The sequence below is a fragment of the Apis dorsata genome, unplaced genomic scaffold (genome assembly GCF_000469605.1).
Source record: "Apis dorsata unplaced genomic scaffold, Apis dorsata 1.3 scaffold_59, whole genome shotgun sequence".
Taxonomy (NCBI): Eukaryota; Metazoa; Arthropoda; class Insecta; order Hymenoptera; family Apidae; genus Apis; species Apis dorsata.
Window position 1 is genome coordinate 925,204 of NW_006263359.1, and position 24,115 is coordinate 949,318.

The 24,115-nt window shown below is 23.9% G+C and overlaps 4 protein-coding genes and 3 long non-coding RNA genes across 10 annotated transcripts in view; 4 read left to right on the forward strand and 3 right to left on the reverse strand.

Annotated features, from left to right (window-relative positions):
• The window catches only part of LOC102673794 (sphingomyelin phosphodiesterase 4), a 4,261-nt gene extending 2,936 nt beyond the window's left edge, over positions 1 to 1,325 (forward strand). For both annotated transcript variants that reach the window (XM_031515254.1, XM_031515255.1), the window contains exons 10-14: positions 5 to 223; positions 293 to 388; positions 453 to 629; positions 744 to 973; positions 1,063 to 1,325. In XM_031515254.1, the coding sequence (XP_031371114.1) occupies positions 5 to 223; positions 293 to 388; positions 453 to 629; positions 744 to 973; positions 1,063 to 1,201 (861 nt within the window). In that variant the 3' untranslated portion in view covers positions 1,202 to 1,325. The remainder of the gene's footprint in view (positions 1 to 4; positions 224 to 292; positions 389 to 452; positions 630 to 743; positions 974 to 1,062) is intronic.
• A 1,898-nt stretch (positions 1,326 to 3,223) lies between these two features.
• On the reverse strand, positions 3,224 to 4,580 carry LOC102673931. Its single transcript, XR_420887.2, has 3 exons — positions 4,094 to 4,580; positions 3,673 to 3,793; positions 3,224 to 3,266 (listed from the first exon to the last, which is right to left on the reverse strand). It is a non-coding gene; the product is annotated as an uncharacterized LOC102673931 (long non-coding RNA).
• Positions 4,581 to 5,668: 1,088 nt separating this feature from the next.
• LOC116186830 lies at positions 5,669 to 6,255 on the reverse strand. The gene is made up of 2 exons (XR_004151887.1): positions 6,071 to 6,255; positions 5,669 to 5,985 (listed from the first exon to the last, which is right to left on the reverse strand). It is a non-coding gene; the product is annotated as an uncharacterized LOC116186830 (long non-coding RNA).
• A 769-nt stretch (positions 6,256 to 7,024) lies between these two features.
• LOC102674113 (adenosine receptor A2b-like) lies at positions 7,025 to 12,289 on the forward strand. Its single transcript, XM_006609704.2, has 4 exons — positions 7,025 to 7,534; positions 10,484 to 10,695; positions 11,143 to 11,613; positions 11,875 to 12,289. The coding sequence occupies exons 1-4, from the start codon at positions 7,102 to 7,104 to the stop codon at positions 12,262 to 12,264; spliced, it is 1,506 nt and encodes a 501-aa protein (XP_006609767.1). The 5' UTR covers positions 7,025 to 7,101; the 3' UTR covers positions 12,265 to 12,289.
• LOC116186832 lies at positions 7,986 to 8,415 on the reverse strand. Its single transcript, XR_004151889.1, has 2 exons — positions 8,317 to 8,415; positions 7,986 to 8,252 (listed from the first exon to the last, which is right to left on the reverse strand). It is a non-coding gene; the product is annotated as an uncharacterized LOC116186832 (long non-coding RNA).
• A 2,037-nt stretch (positions 12,290 to 14,326) lies between the features above and the next one.
• LOC102674245 (elongator complex protein 3) lies at positions 14,327 to 16,833 on the forward strand. Its single transcript, XM_006609705.2, has 9 exons — positions 14,327 to 14,412; positions 14,567 to 14,808; positions 14,947 to 15,150; positions 15,246 to 15,499; positions 15,575 to 15,764; positions 15,839 to 16,056; positions 16,121 to 16,381; positions 16,450 to 16,631; positions 16,701 to 16,833. Exons 1-9 carry the CDS (start codon positions 14,394 to 14,396, stop codon positions 16,784 to 16,786), a joined length of 1,656 nt encoding a protein of 551 aa, XP_006609768.1. The 5' UTR covers positions 14,327 to 14,393; the 3' UTR covers positions 16,787 to 16,833.
• A 305-nt stretch (positions 16,834 to 17,138) lies between these two features.
• Positions 17,139 to 24,115, forward strand: part of LOC102674470 (TBC1 domain family member 1) — a 27,633-nt gene continuing 20,656 nt past the window's right edge. The window contains exon 1 of one of the 3 annotated variants that reach the window (XM_006609707.2): positions 17,139 to 17,452. The gene's annotated coding sequence lies outside the window, so the exon portion shown is untranslated. Of the gene's footprint in view, positions 17,453 to 19,077; positions 19,299 to 24,115 lie in introns of those variants that run through there. The other 2 variants (XM_006609708.2, XM_006609709.2) reach the window with 2 other exon arrangements.

The window sequence follows — 24,115 nt, forward strand, 5'->3', positions numbered from 1 at the left end:
TTAGGTCGTATGTCTATTAAGCACAATTAAACAAGCATATTTAACAGCAACCAGTTTAATCGATGCATTAGAAAAGAAACGAAAAAGTAGACGATTTTTTTTAGCATTATGGGAATTCTTTTATGGCGAGGATTATTCTTCAGATGATGTTAGTATAGAAGAAAGACGTCGTGTTCCTATTTATTTAGCAAATGCACAGCAACAATTAATTGAAATCTTCGAGGTAATAAAAAACGAAAAATATTTTTAGATTTTAATAATTTGATTTGATTTTAATAAATAGAATTTTTAGATTAAAGTAGAAGACATTCCCCAGGTAGCTATTGAAGCTGATGAAGAATACCATGAAAGCATTTTATCAACATCTTTTTATCACAGTCAATCACAGGTATAAAAAAAAATTGTTTGTCAATTGTTATTAATAGAAAAGTTTTAACTTATTAATTCTTTAGATGGACTCTAGTTTAGATACAAGTAAACCAGGTGTGTTTGTACCTATTCAAAAAGATAGACAAACATGTCAATATATCGAATATATGGGTGATCCAGAATTACAACCAATTCGAAGTAATGAATGTGCATTACTTGTTAGGAATTTTTATAAACTCTGTACATATATAAACATAAAAGTAAATATCCTTTCAATAAAAATCCTTTCAATAATATATTAAAAAAATCATCAAATAATTATTTTAATTTTCAACTTAAACATTTTTATAATTGTAATCATATATTTTGAATAGTATCGGCACAAGATAACTAGAATGTACCATGAAAGTGGTTTTTTCGGAAACATTTATCGACAAATATTACAACCACCAACAAAAATTGTGAAGTTACCAAAACGAACGCAAAATGGACTTTCTTGCGGATATGAGGAACGTATTCCACCTCGATTGAGTTTGCGACCACTAGCTAATTATAGCTTACTTGTACCCATAAGTCTTGGATCATTTATTACTTGGTTTACAAAGTATATTCTTAATTAATATTTTTAATCAATGTTATATTAGTTATTTTGATAATTAATATTAAGAGCATATAATATCAATTTATTTACAGTTATGGAATCTTTATATTTCTTGGATTTGTTTTTGTTATATGGTTCATATATATAATAATACGAGCAATGTTAGAACCATGGACTCAATCGAACAGAAATATAATTAGAACGAATAATACGTCATTTTCTATGAATTGATCAGCTTAAAATTGTTATATTGAATAAAAATTAACATATATTCATTGACATGTAATTCCAAATATAAATTATATACAAATTATTTTTTGTAATATTAAATATAATTAAAAAAAATAATTAAAAATATGCTTCTTTAAACATATGGAAACCATTTTTTCTTTTTATGTTTATTTTTCCTTTTTTTAAATAATAAATAATATTAAATTACATTAAAATTAAAGATTAAAAACAATTTGTAAAGATTAAGATTAAGAATACATTCAATTTGTAAAAATTATTTAAAATCTTAAATTTTACAGAAATTAATACAAGTAATTAAAATTTACGATATTGAAGTAATAAATAACTTTTCAAATCTAGTGGCTACGAATGCTACTAGAGTAGTTATTATTTAATCAATATCACATACAGATAACTGATCATTTCTGTCGATCAAAGCATATAGCTTAGCACAAATACGACAGGGTTCGTTAACGTTGATATTGTGATTTGGAAAATTAATATTGGATTGTAACAGAAATATTCCAGATAAAAGAAACATATATATATATAATTAATAATTATTTTCCATCTCATATCGATTTTTTCTTTTTTTTACAAGATATACTTAAAAAAAAAATTTAAGATAATTCTTTAATTAAATATGTATTTATATCATGTTAATATATAGCGTTATTATATATTGAGTAAATTTTATATTAAACGTATACTATATGAAAAAACTACATATCTTTTTAATTGGATTCCACTATTCATCACAAGATTCTAACAACTTTTGTCCCCTACCTGGAAACTACCCGAGCTATCACACCAAATTAATTACTATACATATAGTATGTAATATATATAAGACATGCTATACAATGAAGTCAATTGAATTAACTTATTAACTAATTAATTGTAAATCTATTGCAGGTTTTCAAGATACCAAAATGTTTCTCTCTAAAATATAAAAAAATTTATTAGAAAAAATCGTTAATTTTTTTTTTAAATTTTATCATTTGATAAAAAAATTCATATTTACATTATTGGATTCTATAGTTTCTGTATTTTTAATCGCATTAGTAGCATTAAGTCATTAAATATTTAATAATATGAATATATGATTACCCACAATAGTGTAACGTGTCTGCGGTTTAGCCTAATGTAAACTTACATTCTTGATGTTATTGTCTAGTCATGATTCATTCAGTTTCGCGACACAATTATAATCCTTTTATGTGATGTCAATGATCTATTATGCATCTTTTATATCTATTAAGTAAAAATTAGAATGAAACTGAAATTATTTATTATATTTAAAAATTTTCTCATATCGATTTAATCCGTATTATGTATTATAATCATTAAAATAGTAATTAAGAGAAAATTAAAAAATATAAAAATATAAAAAGTATAAAAAATATTTTGGAAAAATTATATTATTTTTCAACTTTATTATATAGAAGGAAATCAATCACGAAGGATATATATATATATATTGCTATAAAATTGAATTCTTAGAAACTTGCAGAGAAATCCAATTTTTCACTTCAAACGAACTTACGACGTATACACGTACAAATAAGGGATATAACCACCTTGCACGAAAGGGAGAACGAAAAATGCGTAGATCCATTTGTCTAGTTAGCCTTGGTAGTAATCCGATCCTATCTCATATCGAATGAAATAACAAATACCTGCTTTTGATTCGATTAATAAAATATTGAATAAATAGTTTATTTCTATAATTTATATTCTATTTATATTCTAAACATGTATATATGTTTCAATTAATTATATATGATTGAATTAAAAAAAAAACATTAATTCAATATAATTGTACTTTTTTTTATTTTAATATGAATAATCATATCTCTTCTATTTAAAAAATGGAATGGATAATGCCTCGTAGAATCTGATGATTCAAATAAAATGATTTCCAGAGGCTTTTGTACTGATATAAATAGAAAGATGGTGTTATAAATAAAGTGTTAAAAAAGAAATAGAGTTTTCTATTTTCGTCATTATTATGTATAACACGCATGCGTATAGTTAATTACATTGATTATTTTTTAGAATTTTCCTAAGAAAAAGAAATATCATAATGTTTAATAACAAAAAAAAAAAATACAATAGTTATTGTAAAAATATTATGTTCCAATAAAACAAATTCCTTTTATAATTAAAATCTATTAAAAAAACATTCTTTAAGTTAATGGGATTTAATGCTGTCTCATATTTTCAACAATGATTTTCTAATAATAAGAAAATATATACAAGTTTTTTTAAAATGTAATGTTCATTATATGAATTATAGTTGAAACATTTAATCACATTAACAAAAGGGAAAAAAATATAAAGATTTTCGTGCCAAAGAATTCAAAGTATCATGAAAAGTTCCAGAGACGGAATAAAACTCTTAATTTTGTCGAGAGGATACTAAAGTAATTTGTACTACTTATTACTTACTAACTATCTCACATACTTACATCTATATAGTATATTTCATATGCGTCGACTTTTATCACTTATACATATAGACAAATCATTGAATTCTCACTCGTAGCACGCTTATCCAATTAAATCTCGTAAGATGCTCACGAAGAAATGCTACTGCAGCAAATAACCAATAATTCGAATATATGATTAATTATAAATTAAAGCTTTTTTAAACAAAAATTAAATAAGAATATTAAATAATATTAAATAATTCAAAAAACATATAAAAAACATATATATTTATTATATGTTTATCAATGCTTCAAATAGATTCGATAAAAATATATTATTAAAATTTAAAATTTAAAATTTAACACATATTGAAAATTCAATATGAATTATAATGAAAATATATATAATTGTTATAAATAAGATATAATAATTTAATATTTTAAATTTTTAAATTTTTACCTTCATTTTCAAAGAATTTATTTCAATATGAAATCAATTTAAATGAAACACAGAAACATTAACATAAAATTGCCAATTTTCTTTTCTGGTCTACCACTACCGCCATAACCTATAACCGCGTCTATTCCACCTCCACCACTACCGTTCCTGTATCACGAAGAAACTCAGTTACGCGCCACGGGGTTGAGAAGACGGACGCGTTCCCTGGATGCGTTTTATTTATGATCGTCTAATTTTTTTTATTTAACTCGTATTTTTAGAAAAGCACATCACATAAGCGTCGATGACCGATTGATTTATGACGCCTCGGAAAAAAGCGCGCGATGTTATTGATTGACGTTGATTGGTTCAGTGAAGATCTGCGTGACTTTGATTGGCTATCGAATGATATCGAATCGGTGTTCTTTTAAATATTCGATTAATTGAAATCCGCGAATTTTTATTGTTATTTAAAATATGAATTAAGTACTCTTTCGTAATAATAAAATAAAAAATTATGTTTTAAAAAAAAATTATATTAAAAATCTTAAAATAATATATTAAGTAAATTTTATTTAAAATATTATATAGAGGCTATAATGATAATAAACAAGTGATATGTTAATCCTCTATAAATAAAGATAAACGTAAAAGTTTAGAATATAGTATCGACAAATATATAATGATGTTAAAATACTCTTTATCATTATTTATTATTATTTACGATGACTTTTATTTTTTTTAACATCACTTTAGATATTTTGAATTGGATTTTAAGTTCTTAATCTCTTTTCTTCTAGTTATAAAATCAATAGAACCAAATTTTTTTTTTATAAAATTATAATAAAAATTATAAAATTTAATATGAAAATTTATTTATAAATAATATTTATTGCATGTTTAAAATAAATATTGAGAAATGTTTTAAATTGAATGTTTAGTAGTTTTATAAATAAACTTGATGTTCTATATAATTTTAATTTATCACATCAATTTAACAATAATTTTTTTGTCATCAAAAAAAGATTGAAGTAATCATTACTAATTTTATCTTTATTAATTTTTAATTTTTTTAAAAATAGAATCTTTGCATGATTATAAAGTTTAAAATTTTAATCTATTTTTCTTCTCAAAGACTATCTTTTAATAATTGTGAAATAAAAAATAGAGAAGAATATTGAATATTAAAATAAAAAAGCATTTTTAAAAAGAAATTTTTTTTGTTTGAAATGTAATGCATTTTAATAGAATAAAACTATTGTAAACTGGAGATAAAAATGCTGGCGTTCAAACATATTAAATATATGTTATATATAAATTAAGATTTACAAATAAAAATAAAAGATAGATATTCAGAAATATTTTATTATAAAATAAATTCATAAAAAAGTAAAAAATAGAATTTAGTTAGTTTGAATGACATTTATATTCGATTTAAAGAAAAAAATAAAAAGGAATTTAATCAATTAAATTATTCAAATTATCATAATTATTTTTTCTACATGATTTTAATTGAAGTGATAAGAAGATTCATTGAATTTACATAAAAGAATATACATAATTGACAAATCAATTTTTTGAACAATCAACAATAGGAACTTTGAAACTGTTTAATATTTAAAAAACGAAGGAATATTTTTTGAATTTATGATGTTGATGACCTCAATATCCAATATGGCTAAAAATATAATCAAAAGCACGCGTATCACCGGAAACTAAAATTACCTTCTGATGAACATGGTTAGAAGATGATGTTGTATGATAAGCTTTGCAAATACGCGACCAAAACGTGGTTGAACTCTATTCAATGAACTTGATCATTTGCAACCCGTGATTTCCGGTCATCCTGTTTCTCAATGGACGATTTGTTGTTCTTTGACAGAACGTAGTTACTCACTGATACCTTAAATTACCTGTGGAAGAAATTACCCGAGTTGAAAAGCTTTATTAATTCTGGACAAAGATAACGAGAATTGAAGTCTCATTGAACAAACTTACACAACATAACAGACAGATACAACTTAAGTTCTGTATTATACATAACTTCCACTTGTCATTTTGAAAGAAGATTGAGAAATAGAATTATTGATATAATGAATTCTGTGATTTTTCATGATTTCCACTCAAATATTTTGAAATATTTTTACTTAAAAATATAATAATCATAGAAAAATATAATTCATGAAATTTGATATTTTATATTTTTAATTTAAATATATTTGATTCGGGATTATATATTAGATTATATATATTTCTCTTATATATATCAGAGAATTATAGAAACATTATATTTCTAATGAATTGATACATCATTTGAATGGCATAACAGAGGTATGAACAGAAAGCTTGTTGACCGAAAAATGGTATAAAATTTATTAACTTTTATAACACGTTCATATAGATAAATGGAGAAGCTTTCTTTTTCCATCTTCCTATATGTGCTAGTATCTTTCTATTAAAATAAAATATCTAAAATAAAATGAATTAACTATTATTGAATTAATGACATGATCATTTAATGATTTCTGTGGAAATTTTTTGTATTAGCAAAAAATTGTTATAGCAAAAAAGTAAAAGCAAAAAAATATCGATGATCAATTTTCTTCTCAAATATATGCGACATGCCATTTGTGATTTATTCCATATTAAGAATATAGAAATTATTTAAAGAAATGGTACAAACTCGTGTGGCATATCAAATATTCTGTTCACAGAAATTAAAAGGATTCATTAAAAATGTTATAAGAATTATTGGTCACGCGACTCTGCGTTTTCCATTTACGAATCTTTTTATACGTATAAATCCGTAGGAAAGAACAAATGAATATCAAATTATCATGAATTTAATATAAACTATGAAACTATGATAAATTAAATAAAAATATTAAAAATTAATCTCTATTATCTATATATGATTAATATACTTTCAATAATTAATAATTAATAAATAAATGAATCAGTGAGTTAATTATCCGAATCAGTGAGTAAAAGGTAAATGACGATTGTCTACAGAGTATTATTTTATCGTGATGGAATTTCCATCAAATATTAGTGAGTTGGCCAATAATTTGACTGTAACAGCTCTAAATGCATCAACTCATTCAGAACTTAATTTACCGTATACAGTTTGCGAGATCTTGGTGGCAGTGTGTGCAGTGTTTGGTAACGGTTTGGTAATCATAGTCTTCAGCAAAGAGAAAAAACTTCGTCGACGAACTAATTATTACATTATTTCTCTGGCCACAGCTGATCTTTTGGTCGGATTGTTCGCAATACCTTTTGCTATTTTAGCTAGCATTGGTTTACCGAAGAATTTACATGCTTGCTTATTCACCGTTTCTGTATTGATTGTTCTCTGTACGATCAGTATCTTTTGTCTAGTGGCGGTGTCTGTAGATCGTTACTGGGCAATACTTCATCCCATGGGATATTCCCGCACTGTACGAACTAAAACTGCCATAGGTAAGAAATAGTAAGAGCGATGAACTTAAACTGATCATTGGTTTAAATTTTAGAATTCTAATTAAAAATTATTTCATAATTATTCATAATTATCTTAATAAATTATATAATTGCATAATTAATCTTAATAAATAATTTCTAAGTCAAAAAGTTCAAATTTAAGTTTTAATTTCATAACAATAGAACTATTAAAAAAAAAATTAAAATTGATTGATTTCAGATTTCTTATTCTTTCAATTAAAAAATATATTAAATCAATATATGAACTTGATACATAAAATATGAGAAAAAATTAATCATCAATATCAAAAAATTTCTTGAAACATTTCATTAATTAGAAGAATTATAAATAAAATTTTTCCATATTTGACAAATATTTAATTTTGTTTTGTTTGTTTATTTTTTTATTTAAATATAAACATTAATAATAATTATTAATTATTAATAATAATTAAATATAAGCATTAATGAAATTCAAAATATTTAAAAAAAAATTTGTTTAAATTAAATGATTTAAGAAAATACTTATCATATAATCGCTAACACATAAGTAGTAAGAGTCAATAATTGAGCAAGTCCGCAAAAAGTTCGGAGAAGTGTATAGCAAATACGACAAACTTGTTTCTCGTGTCAATGTCGTTATGCTATGCGATAATCCAATTAAAATCACCTCTTCCTAGAAACATTCTGCATGGCACGCATAACCGTTTTAATCGAGCTGCAATAAAATAACATCGTGATGAGCTACGTAATTATATTTTGTGAAATTGTTTGCAAAGCACCTGTTACACGATTCTCCATATATCTCAAATATTGTTTTTTTCATCAACATCGAGCGTTTCAATTTATATAAAAACAATTTTCTCGTTTAAATGATTAGTAACTGGAAAAATATAAATTACTAAACTAATTATTAAATTAATTATATATACGTTTCAAAAAAATTCAAAATTACATATATAGTAAATATAAAAGATATACATACTGTTTTTTAAAAAATATGTATATTATATTTTAACTATATTATATTTTAACTATAAAAAAGTTTACATTATTTACAAATCATTGAACTTTATGTGAAGTTAAATATTTCGAAACGAAATTTTACAAAATTACTATATTATATTTTAACTATAAAAAAGTTTACATTATTTACAAATCATTGAACTTTATGTGAAGTTAAATATTTCGAAACGAAATTTTACAAAATAATATTAACATACAGTTACAATAAGTAATATGATAAGGAATTTCTATCACGTTCCATTATATTAGAATACAGAACATCAATTTGTGTCAGTACTGATTAGACAACATTGTTCAGATGTATTCTTAGAAGCTATTGTTATAAATTCTAATCTCAATTTAACTATAATTTTGTTAAGAATACAAATTGGAAATGGTTTTTTATATTATATTCAAACGAATTTTTATTTATTCTATCTGTGCTATTTCTTTTTTCAAAAAAATTATGTTATAATTTTCCATGAAATTCAATCGATGAAATATAATAAAATATATCTCAGACGCCAATAATGACTATATTAAGCTATGTAAAATATTTTAATAATATAGGATTATTATAGATATTCTTGAAAAATTTAATTTAAAATTAATTAATGCATTTTTTATATCGAATATTTTTATAATTACTTAATGAATTTTGTGTAATGAATTATCAATATAATTCTTGTTCTTAAATATCTTTCTTATAATTGAATTTTATATAATCCTTATCATAATTAATAATTTATAATAAAGAAGAAACTTTTTTCAAAAAAGTTTAACTTATTTAAATTTAACTTATTTAATAACATAACTTTTTTCAAAAAAGAAATTTTTTAAGAAAGAAATTATTGAATATCAATATTAAATTCCATTATTCTTTTGCCAAATAACAAATCATAACAGATCATCATTTTTTTTGAACTCAAAATTGAGATAATTGTATTAATATTCATAATTTAAAAATAAAATTTTTCGGACAAAATAATTTTTATATAGTATATTTTATAAATCTTATTTAAAAATCGCTATTCTATCTTTATATATAGCATTTTTTTTATAAATTTATAAAAGTAGATAATAATGTATTGATTCCACAACAAATAATTTATATATTAATTATATAATTAGTATAGCAATTCAAAAAATTCCATTTGCATTCCGATAATGCAACATATTCCATAGAGTATGAAATATACTTGAAATACCCATCTGTTCGATTTCCCAAAGGATTTTCTTTTATCTTTATGACGAAATTGATGGAAATCGCATTTTTTTTCTATGGAGATAATATCATATTCATAAAAAAAAAACAAATCGAAATTTTGAAATATTAATAAAAATAGTAATTAGGCATTGATAGAAAAATATTATTGAAGTCTGTTTTTAAATATAATTTGGTCCAGTTAGATATTTCTTATTTCACTATCAGATTATTCAACTATGATTAATTTAAGCATTTTGCCTATTTATGGTGAGAGTGATTTTAATTATGAGCTTGCTGACTGATACCATCTCTCCAACGAAGGAAAAAGGTGCGTTTATTGCCATGCTTTCCAATCGATAACATGCACTTCTATCATCGAATCTTTTGACCGACTTTTCATATTTTTGCTCCAGAATCTTATAAATCATTCCATTTTTTATCCAAAATATCCTACTTTGTGCACATAAAAATGAAGATTTTAAATATTTTCAGAAATTTATATGAAAAAAAGAATCGTATATCAATAAAAAGAAATTGACTTAAAACTAACCTTAAAAAGATTGTATTAATAAAGAAATTGATTTAAAAAACACATATTTCTAATATTTTATTATTAATATTTTAGTATTGTACGTTTTATTATTCTAAATCAATTCCAAGAATAAATAATATTTTAAAATAATATTTTAAAATAATGAAATAATGATCTTGATAATTTAATAATCTTAATCTTTCAGGTATAATCTGCGTATGTTGGATCGCCGGTACATTAGTTGGTTTTCTACCGCTATTAGGGTGGAATGCGGGCAAGAAATCCAACGAGAAATGTATCTTTACCGAAGTGATGGATTACGATTACTTGGTGTTTCTGTATTTCGCCACGATCATTTTTCCCGCGCTATTAATTGCTGCCTTCTACGCCCATATATACCGAGTGGTCGTAAAACAGGTCAGATACTTCAAATATACGGTACAATATATATGCTATATATGGATACGATACAAACATAACAATGAATTATTGAAGATTTCATTAATTATTATTCATTAATCCTTGAAATTAATCTTTTTTAATTAATTGAATATTCATATATCATCATTTTATATAAATACTTTAAATTTGCAGAAATTTTTCATAATTAAATAAACTTCATAATGATGATATATAGTTAATATATAATTTATATTTTTTTTTAATACACACATATAATATTCTTAAAATTTTATATTTAAATTATTCTATTTATTATTTTATTTTATTTATTCTTTTAAATAAATTGCAATTATTTATTTATTTATTTTGCAAATAATATATTTTTATATATATTCTATTATTAAAATTATTAAAATTTTTTTGTTCAGTTATATTAATTATTATTATAATATATTCTTACAGTTGCAACAAATTGTAACCATGAATCCAGGTCGTCGTACCGGAAATCAAACAACTGGAACCATGTTACGTTTACTTGGCGCCGCCAGGAAGCGTGAAGTAAAAGCGACACAGAATCTGTCACGCATTGTAATCTTTTTCATCATCTGTTGGATCCCACTGTATACTATTAATTGCGTGATGGCGTTTTGTCCATGGTGTAGGGTAAACGATGTTGTTATGAATTTTTGTATAATTCTATCGCATTTAAACTCGGCGGGTAACCCATTACTCTATGCTTATCATCTGAAAGACTTTCGTGCAGCGCTTAAAAACTTCATGTGGAATCTTCTATTTCCACACAATGATATGAAATCTAGTGTGGTTAGCGTAATTCATGATCGTGGTTCCTTAGTTGGTTCTCAAAGACAATACCATAGACAAATCGGTGGATTATCATCTTCGAAAGGACCGACGTCAAGTTTATTGCGCCAGGTAATATTTATTCAATTTTTTGGAATTGTCGAAATAATTGGGGAATAAAAATTTTTGCACTTTCAAGAAGATATAATGAGATAATATTTGGTTTGAATAATTTATAATATAATCATTCTTTTTATTAATGCTATATAATAATAATAAATTATTTTTTAAAATTTTAATAAAAATTGTCATTTGATCGCAAAAATTCTTTTATTTTTTACAAAAAAATATTTTATTTTATCGATTTTATTTTATCGATGATTTTAATAATAGGTAACTGATGTCAAATCAAAAGGATTGTTATCCGTACCTCGAAATATTTCGATTCGAGATAAAGAAACCGGAAATGCGTCAAGTTCTTCGCAGAGTGACAAACAGGAAGGTGACAATGTGAGTCAAAATAGCAATGAATTTCAACGAAACGAAAGTGACAAATTTGAAAATAATAGGATTGATTCGAATATTTCGAGATCATCCTCTCATATTACTTCAATGGAATTACAAACTTATAAACCTTTAATGCCGCTTCTTCCGGCGGAAATAGATCACGTTGAAGAAACACCACCCGCATCCATTTTTGTAATTGAAGTGGACGTAAATCATATGGAATCTGTTCATAAAAAGCTTAATGAAGAATTGACAGAAAACAAAGACAAAGGTTGATGAATTTTTTCAATATTTTTGATCTTGAAAAATTTATTAAAATTGATCAGATCTTGAATCAATTCAATCTAAAAATCGGTGGGTGATAATTTCAATACTGATAATGTAAATTATTTTTAATAAAACGGTATGATAATTATTATTTATCATAAATAAATTATTGAAATTGAAAATAATATTTTAATAATCATATAAGTTTACTAGAAATGATATAGTTTTTGATGTTAGAATTTCAATTCAGTATATAATATCTTAAATCCTGGTGTTAATGCTCGATATAAAATATAAAGATATGAATTAGATTAAGTTTTTCAATTATTAAAATAGAATATTTGACTAATTGTATTTCAAGATTATATATTTATCATTTTATTCATTTTTTCATGTTAATTTACTATGAAGATCAAAATCAGCATTAGATAAAAAGAATTACTTTTTTATATACAAAATTATATTTTTCTCAAAAAAAGTACTAAAACATAAGAGAATTAGATTTATTGAAATAATAACAGACATTTTTTTTATAAAAATAAGTTTAGATATTGAAAATTTTTTTTATTAATTGTGAATAATGTGTAATTATTTTAAAAACAAAATTAGATAAAATAAATAAATTATAAAAAATAAAATTATAAAATAATAAATAAAATAATTTATATATTGTTAATAATAATTATAAAATAAATATATGCATATGTATATATAATATATATGTATCCATAACATATGTATACTGATTTATTTATAATAAGAAATAAAATCTCTTACAGATTACATTGAATAAATATGTATTTTGCATGGATATTAAAAATAATGTTACAGATGATGTTAAAAATTTGCATGGAAATGAATGTTAAAAATAAAAATGTGAATTTCATATATAAGAAATTAATATAAATAAGTAAATTGATACTCAAACTTACAGACATCATTCTTGTATGTAATATTTATTCCATATTTTATGTATTATCAAAAATAAATCAAAAATAAATGGTCATAAAAATGATTATCCATGTCTGTTAAAATATATTACTCTAATTTTTAAAAATTACTCTAATTTTTAAAAATCTAAAAGTTCTAAGAAATTTTATAATTATATATGGAAGAATAATATCAAAATCAAGCCTTTTATTTAACTTATAATTTGTTGTATAATTTAATTAAATAATAAGAATAATAAGTAATAAAAAAAGGATAGATATAAAATAGAAATTACTTATCAGCGCCATCTCTTTAATGCCAAAGATATCTTTTCAAAAGCATGTTAAGGTAAGAATATTAAAAATTAATGTCATTTCTTGAGTGCATTTGAACAATAATAAAACAAATTTTAAAAACAGATAAATATTTAATGTAATATTTAAAAATAATATCAATCAAGAAGAAATGCAAAAATCCAAGAAAGAAAAAATAGTGAAGAATTTAAGAAAACCAAAATTCAAGTTACTATCATATCACAATTTACGTTGGCGATTTATGAGAATCGTCAGACAGATATTCACCAATTGTGATCAGTCGAAGGTTACAGCAGAAGAATGACTTACATTCTGATGATACAGGAAGAATTAAAGGATAAATCTCTGATCATCGGAACCGATTTACAAAAAAGAAATTCAATCAGAGACATAATTTCAATCGGGGATCCTGGCAAGACTGGAAATAGAATATCAGTCTAATATTTTTAGAGTTATTCTCCTTATATTTTTATTATATTTATTATCTTTTATAAAATTTATATGCTGAATAAGCAATGTTGATATCTAATTAACTTTATTATAACTTATTTATCTTTATTTAATTTACTGATTAAAAATTTTAATAAAATTTATTCGACCTAATTATCATATATCATAGTTATTATAGTCAGTTATCAGTCAAATATATAGATGTCATTACTAGTATTGCATACTTATTTAATGCTGAATTGATAATATCGAAAGTGATTAAAATAAATAAGAAAATTGGTTATTCATTATTCATTATTCTATTTTATAATAGGTTATAATAGGTTAGATTTATTTATGATATCGAAGTTAACCTAAAATCAATTTTATTCAAATAAATATTTATATTTTGCAAAAAGAATTAATAGTTGCATTATTAGTAATCTTAAATAATTAAACATTATCATGGTAAAAAAAAGAAAAGGTAACATTATTATAAAAATTAATACATTTATAATAATTTTTTTAAAAATATATAAATTTATTTTATAATATACTTTATTTTATTATTAGAAAGATAATTTTACTTATTTATAATTTTAATTATAATTTTATTTATGCTGTATGCTTAATTTTAGAATTTGAACAAAGCAAAGAAGAACGTATGGTTATGACAATTGGAGAAATTATACAAGAACTATTAAAAGCACATGAAGAAAACAGAGATATTGATTTAAATAAATTAAAAACACGAATTGCTTCTAAATATGGGTTAGAAACTTCTCCAAGATTGGTTGACATTATAGCAGCTGTTCCTGTTGATGCAAGAAGTATATTAATACCAAAATTAAAAGCAAAACCTATTAGAACTGCCAGTGGAGTTAGTATTTTCCTTATTATAATTTATATAATAATTTTAATTAAATTCTAATTGCAACAACAAAAATTATTAATACATATTCAAATTATGCTTTTGAATAATAAAAAATATGTTTACTAAGTAATTTGATTTTTATAGATAGCTGTTGTAGCTGTAATGTGCAAACCTCATCGATGTCCTCATATTAATATGACAGGAAATATTTGTGTATATTGTCCTGGAGGACCTGATTCTGATTTTGAATATTCTACACAATCTTATACTGGTTATGAACCTACATCTATGAGAGCTATTCGTGCAAGATATAATCCATTTCTACAAACTAGGCATCGTGTAGAACAGGTAAAAATATTTATTAAATACTTCTATATAAATTATTTTATATTAATTTAATTTATTCTAAATTAATCCAAATATTGATTAAAATGTTATTACAGTTAAAACAATTGGGACATAATGTAGACAAAATTGAATTTATTGTTATGGGAGGTACTTTCATGTCTCTGCCAGAAGATTACAGAGATTATTTTATCCGAAATTTACATGATGCTCTGTCTGGTCATGTAAGTAGCAATGTCGATGAAGCAGTAAAATTTTCTGAACGAAGTCGTACAAAATGTATCGGTATTACTATAGAAACACGTCCCGATTATTGTCTTAAGAAACACCTTTCTGATATGTTACGTTATGGGTATGTGTAATATAATAATTTATATATATAAATATATTTCTATTTTTTTTAAATTTATATATTGAAATATAATAGGTGTACTCGTTTAGAAATTGGAGTTCAATCTGTATATGAAGATGTAGCACGAGATACTAATAGAGGACATACAGTTCGCGCAGTATGTGAAAGTTTTCAATTATCAAAAGATGCTGGTTTCAAAGTAATAGCGCATATGATGCCAGACTTACCAAATGTTGATATTGAGAGAGATATAAATCAGTTCATTGTAAGTTATAATTATATTTTTAATGAATTATGTTTTATTTTTTTAATTTATTAATGAAATTATATATATTTTAGGAATTCTTTGAAAATCCTGCTTTCAGAGCAGATGGATTGAAAATTTATCCAACGTTAGTTATACGAGGTACAGGTTTATATGAGTTATGGAAAACAGGAAGATATAAAAGCTATCCACCGAGTGTTTTAGTGGACCTTATTGCTCGAATATTGTCTTTGATACCGCCTTGGACTCGTGTATATCGTGTACAGAGAGATATACCTATGCCTTTAGTTAGGTAATTGCATTATATTTTATATATATGATATGTTATATATTAAATTTAATTCTAAAACACATAGCTCGGGCGTGGAACATGGAAATTTACGTGAGTTGGCATTAGCAAGAATGAAAGACTTGGGAACCGATTGTCGTGATGTTAGAACTCGGGAAGTGGGTATTCAAGAAATACATCACAAAGTACAGCCTTATGAAGTAGAACTTATACGCCGTGATTATATTGCCAATGGTGGATGGGAAACATTTTTATCTTATGAAGATCCCACTCAAGATATTTTAGTTGGTTTACTAAGACTTAGAAAATGTTCAAATGAAACGTTTAGGTGAATTAGAATCATTAAAATTATTTAACGAATATTAAAAAATTATATTAACAAAATGTATATTATAGGTCAGAACTTAAAGAAAAATGTTCAATAGTGAGAGAACTTCATGTATATGGTAGCGTTGTTCCAGTAAATGCCCGCGATCCTACAAAGTTTCAGCATCAAGGATTTGGAATGTTATTAATGGAAGAAGCTGAACGGATAGCAAAGGAAGAACATGGATCTCATAAAATTTCCGTCATATCAGGTAAAAATTAAATAATTTAATTTTAAATTATTAAATTATTATAAGAGCATTATATATGATTTTATTCAGGTGTTGGAACAAGAAATTATTATCGAAAAATGGGATACGAACTTGATGGTCCATATATGTCTAAAATACTTGTACTTTGTAAATAAATATTGTTCTTTACACAAAATAAAAAAAAAGATAATGAGATATTATATTTTTTAGACTTTTAACAAGAAATAAATCAGTAATTTAATCACTTTGAGTTATAAATTACATAATTAAATCTATGATATTGTATAGATATTATATTGTATAAGATAAAAATAAATACAATAAATTTATCATTTCTTTAGATATTTATTATATAAAATTTCATGATATATTTTGAAATTGATCATGTATCAAAAAATCGAATTTGCTAAATATTTTGTATTTGTAAATTCTCTTGATATTATATAAAAGAAAAATAACTGTAAATTCCCCTTCTTTGTGCGCCACCTGCTGACGGCATAAAGAGAGAGTAAACAAAAGCGAATCGCATTCGTGACACCGGTGTCGATCAGTGAACGTCGTCATCATTGTTCGTGTTTAAGAACGGTTCACATTGTAATGTATGTTATTTCAAATACAAGTCGATCGCGAACGCGCAATTCGGCAGGAACGAATTATCGCGTGTTTTTTCGATATTTTAACGATCGTGGAGTTGAAACAAGTATGTTATGCAAGGAGTGGGTTGGTGAACGTTAGATACGAGGACATTTGTGTCGAATCACGACAAACAATTCCCGAAAGCGAAAAAGCGGTGAATTATCCTGGCGCCAAATCACGAAGAGGTAAGTGATTATCAAATAATAAGAACAGGTTAAAATTTAGGTTAGGTCTTGCAATATATATTAAAAAATTTATTCTTTAATAATTTTGTGTTATTCAATTTGTAGATAAAAGGATTTTTTAGTCTCGTTCTTGTATTTTATTAAAATTTTATATTATTTAAAGAAGATAATGAATATAAACCTGTAGAATATACCTGTTTGGTTAAAAAATGTTGTGATTTAATTGTATATCATAGTAAAGTATGCTAGTATGCCATTATGTTATATTATGCTGTTATGTAAACAAACACATTCCTACACTATAATAAATATTATTTTTTTTGTAATTTTTTTTTTATATATAAAAATTGTTCATTATTTGCATAAAGCAGTTCTTTATAATTAAAAGATTATAAAAATATTTTGATAATATGTAAAGAAAAAAACAATCAATCTTAATGCAATAAAAACTTTTTTGAGTTTATAACAATAAATTATGCTTATAATTAAAATTACTCGCAACAACATTTTTTAACATCCGCAAGTTCAACTGTATTTCCTGAAGTCATTAAAATTCCACATTGAAAGAATTGTTTTGTTTTGCAATATCTTATCAAAGATGAAGATCATATCATTCATTTACGGAATCTAAAATCTTTAAATTCGATTTGACATACTTACAAAGTTTACAAAACGATATAATTTATTTTATTTTTTTCGATGTCTATAATTTATGATATTGTTTATCAATATTGAATCTTTCTATTCGATTTCAACTTAAGTGCTTTTGTCAGAAACTTTTTCATAAATAGAAATATTTAATAAATAATTAATTCTAATATTAATAAATTAATGAAAACGAGAAATAACAAACTTTCTTTTCGAAGTTTTGTCTCATTAATTTTTGTAACATATATTTTCATGAAAATTATAGACAATTTTCTAATGTTAAGTAACATACAGATGGAAAGTGATGCATCGAGTTCGACAACCTCTAGTGTCATAACACTCCACTTACGTCATCAGTATAACATAATATCATTAAAATTCTGTTTATAAAAATTATTTTGAAAAATTATTTCATATCTTCGAATTAATAAAATTTTGAAATTATGTAATATCCAAAATGTTTCTGTAATCACATTGATAGAAAATTAATTTTAATCTTGAAGATTTAATTTTCATTGATGAGGATGTATGTTAAAGAATTTTTTTAACTTTTCCATTTATTTTCATATCAACATTATAATCACCTACTTTATTTTCATCTATTTCATATTCTCATTATTATTCAACCATAAATTTAAAACGATAAATTATTTTGAAGATTGTATAATCTTAATTGTCGATTAAAAAGCATGACGAGATCAGATCCATAAACAGTGTAATTTCTTGTGCGTGTATTGGTTGCATCCACATAATTACATACAAAAATATATACATTTATTTACTTATAAGGTTTGTTATATTTGTATGAGTACTTATATATTTCGTATATCTTTTATACAGGTCGCAAAATGATGATTTTGGCTCGATACTCGTCATATATTTACAAAGTAGCTGCCAGTCATGAATTCATCTCTAACCGGCCAATTGGACGAGTAGAGATCTATAGTAAATATCCGGCTACTATTATTAAGTTTGTCCTTAACGATCATTCGGGTATCATCTCGCAACCATTAGTTCTCGTTGCACGAATGGCATCAGAGCCATTCGCGAACCTCGCGAAATTATCGGATTGTGATTTTGTGATTGTATGTTGCATCTTTTTTATTAAGTGATTCCAAAACGCGAAAATTCGTTGAAAATATCTTGTAGGTATTTGACGATCCTGAGGAAACATTTATCGCCTGACGTTAACTACTATATAATAGCATAGGTAAGTCAGGTGTAAAGATTTATGATAAAATAAAAGCATTTATTTCTTAATATGATTGATAATAAATACAGAAATAATAAAAATTGATTAAAAAATTGATTCATAAATTTACGATTATATTAAAAATATATTTAACAAAAATCACAATTATAATTTCATGTTTCTAACTATTCTTTTGAATAAATTATTTTTTAATTTAAATGTTTTTTTCTTTTAAATGTTTTTGAAAGTATATTAAAAATAAATTAAATTTTTAAAAAAAGATAATCGACAATTGAAATTTTTTTTTACTTTAAGTAATTATTTAAAAACTTTATATAATTTATAATAAAGTGTTATTACGTCAATACGATTTGCATATCATATTGAAGTACTGATCGGTAAAAGCACTTAATATATATCGAAGCAAACATTCGCTTGTATTATTATGCCATTATTTATACAGATAATACATTATATGCATAGTAACTTACGTTAGGAGGATTTTACGTATCAAGTTCATACGCCTACATATCTGACAGATAAGGGATCGATATATCCATAATTTTCGAAATGGAACATTCTCAAGGCAATTAGTAGGAATATGTTTGTTCGTGTTACCAAATATGTTAACATTGTGTTGTCGAAATGTATTAACATAGTCAAAGATATGATCTCTTATAATAACTGAAAAAAAAATATCGAAAAATGGCGATTATTAATTTAATTTTGTGACTTCGTTTTCATCATGAATAATAGGAAAACAAAAAGAAAATAATATATTAATATGCACATTACATGCACATTAATTGTTTTTTTCCGTTATATACCTACACAATAATTGTTCTTTTCCGTCAATTGTTATATAAGATGAAGTTTCCATTTTTGTTTATTGCATAAGTTTTTTAATAATGTACATATATCGACGTGATAATTTAAGATTTTTATTATTGTTAAATTAAATACTGTAACATTTCTTATTTGATCAATCAGTTCAGGCTTATTTGTATTATTTATATTGGTTTAGATTTTTTTTTAAGATTTTCACTTAATATCATTAAACAATAATTTTAAATTATATTTTTGTCCAACGCGAAATGATATGACGCCATGCATTATGCACTTACGAATGTATGTTATCCTTACTTACAGATAAAATGTGTTAAATATTAGAAAGTGGCGTACTTCTGGTTGACCATGAATTTCTTGTTAAGTTTCGCAGATTTACATTTAAGCGTCGTATTATATTCCACAGGAATCTAGATTGAATTAATCGAGGATTAATTTGAATGACGCTTGTGAGAAGCCACCATCTTGAAATCAATTTACGTCGGTTTACAATGAACGACGTAATAATCGTCGTTTCAAAATTAAAAATAGGGAAATTTATTATTAACATTGAATGAAATATAAAATTTTTAATATCCGTTTTTATATTAGATTACATTTATAAAGATTTATAATATTATAATGATGATAATAATAAAAACTAAAATTTTAAAAATGATAGATTATATCATTATATTATAGATACTATATAACAATTCAAATAAAAATATGTAAGAAATAATTGTGTTTTGATATCTGTTTAATCGTTTGATTTTCATCTCGTTTAGAAGATACGAATTAAGAATCGATTGTAAATAAATCTAGAGATCGATGGACGCTGTCCAATTACTCGACACAGATCGATACCTATCAATACTCTAAACGCGATTCTGTGACGAAATCGGAACGTTATGTTGATTGTACATTGTGCAAAGTTATTGAGACTTTATAATATGCATTTCTTGCATAAAATTGTTGATATTATAGTAAACTATAGTAATGTCGTTACGTGATATTGGAATTTTTCAAAGAATATTTTTTATATATTTTAACGATTGTCCTGAAATTGTTTTAATAGTATATGATTTTGTATAAGTGTATAATATACATTAACAATTTTTTTTTACAGATACTATTAATGTCAGTTGATATCAAAGAAAATTATTATAAATTCGTCGGTAACAGAGTTCATCAAATTACCGACATAACATTATTATGATAGGTAGATATATTTATGATTTTTATCTCATTTTATTTTTAAATATTTATATAAAATATAATTCTTAAAATATATACGTGTCTGTCCCCTTATCAGTTAGAAATTTTTTTTTGTTTTTTCTTGATAATTAATTAAATGGATAAAAAATAGTTACAATTAAATTGAAATGAACCATCTGTTTTATAACGAAATTCAAGATAATGTGACAAAATGAAAATATTTTCAGAAGTAACATTGTACGAGATTAAAAAAGTATAGTCAAACATGCAGGAGTAATCTCGCGTGACATATTTTAATTGCCATAAGTTACGCGTTGGCGGATAACATATAGAACACGACGATAAATTGCTCCACTCGAAGAGTCTTTGTATCTTATAAAAAATTAGTTAATAAAAGCAGCAAAGTACGTTGTTTATTAATTCTTAAGAACCGAGTAAAAAAAAAAATAGAAATTGATTATGTTCAACTGGTACATATTTTTTAAAGAACATTTGAAAATATTTAAAGCATTTGGAACCACATGAACTGGCTATTTTTTCTGGAAAAAATGAAATTTATAAAATTTTTCAAAATGAATTTCAAATTAATATATGTTATATATTTCTTTAAAATTATATTTGATGTATGTAGATAACAATTTCTTCTTATTCTTAAACATTTTTTTTTATTTTTATTATTTTGTCATGAAAAAAGTGTCTGAATCTCTTGATCTATTCATAATGTTGTTTAATTTTATTCTAAATAGCTCATAAGCTTTTTCAAATGATTCAAGAAATTATTATATTCGCAAGTGCCAAAATGACTGCATGCGCAAACTAAGATTTCGATCGTTTCCCTCGTATCGACATTCAGTGTACACGTGCACTTGTTACGTAATGCGCACGATGCACTCACGCCTATGCACGTATACGTGATTCTATTTTCGTCGAGGTGTGTTTCGTAGTCGAAAAGCTTGAACACTATACAACATAAACTATCGAACAATATTTATTCTTTGATTGAAATGTAGCCAATACATTTATATATTAAAAATATAAAGATGAAAGAAATTTTTTTTTTTTAATTTGTCGTAAATTTGATGTCATGAACGAATGAAACTGAATTATGACATAAAAATAACAAAACAATAAAATTATAAAAATAAATAATCTGTAAGTAAGAAATAAATTTCAAAGTAATCGAAAGTTTATACAATTTGAATCATTCTTAATTCTTGTTTGATAGAACGTAATTGAATGTGATATATTGAATGATTTACACTGGCATCTTCACTCTTATTACAATACAAGTTGAAGGCTATGGTATATGATAGAAATAAATAAATGAATATGTCAATGGTTTCATTTAAAAAATCAATTTTAAGATTTATTTTCAAAAAAGATATTGATGATAACATTTTTTTTTAAATTTTAAATTTTAATCTTTTATCATTGAATTAACTAATCAAATAGTCACTAACTAGAATTGAATAAATAAAATTCTTTGTTTTAATTTGAAACAGTGGTTGACATTTGTTCCATAACTCGAAGGACAATATATTTAATGAATATTTCTTAGAAATATACGACCGTAGTCAATTGTGTAGTTGACTTCTGGCCCCTCCGGATTCTGTGCGATGCATGTATAGTATCCCTATTAATAAGAAGAGAAGACAGTTGAAATTACCAGTTACGTGTTATTTCATTTTTTTTTTTGTATTATATTGTATTATATTTTTTTGTATTATATTTCGAATTTAAATTCTTCGAAATATTTCAGAAAGATTTTTTTTCTTTCTTTTTAAATTCTTAAAATTAAAAATTGAAACATTAATTAAACACGTAATTAAAATCAGTATCTATTCCAGTTTTTTTTAGAAATTGAATTTTGTTATAAATATTTAAAATCGTTTTTCAAAATATCTATATGTAAATATATTTTTAAACATCCAATAAAATTATTGTTATTGTTCAATTGGAATGTGACAATAGATTGGTTAGGAGAATCGATATCTCAATTAACGAACGATATTAATTCACCGATAACGGATCGAGAATGTTAAGTTCAGTTTAGATTTTTTCGGTTCAATTATTTTCATCGCACTTGATTGTTACGATATTTTTTTTGCAACGTATAGTTCTGTTTCTACAGTTCTGTTTATTAACCCTTTTCTTTTGTCACGTTCTCATTTGAAGCCGACCAAGTACTGTCAAGTGCCGTCTTCTAATGGCGTATACTCAACTACCGACAATCTTAACACGTAGACAAATTGTAGAAAAAAAAAAAAAGAAAAATATATTTGCTTATTGTGTAGCACTACTGATATCCATAATATTTAGTGTATATTAGACTTCTTATCTGGTCTTTAATTAGTCTTTAATTTCGATTAATCCAAAGTATTTGTTTGACTGATAATTAAAGAGTTCAATTTTATTCTTCATCCGTAAAATACTTGTTTTAAACAGATTTAAGTGAAAATAATAAAAAATATATAAAATATATAAAATTAATTTTTAAATTTAAATTTTTTGATTTGAATTGAATATAATTTTTTTTTAATTTTAATTGAATTTAAATTAAATTTAAATTTTTTGATTTGATTCATTTAAGTTAATTGAAGTATATTATTTTTAATTATAATCAGGTTATAAAATTATATACGATGTAAAAAAAGAAGAATACTACAAACTTTAGTGAGAAATGTAAAGTCCTCATTATGTAGTAAAAGTAAGCATAAATTCTAATAATAATAATTATAATAATAATAATAATAATAATAATAATAATAATAATAATAATA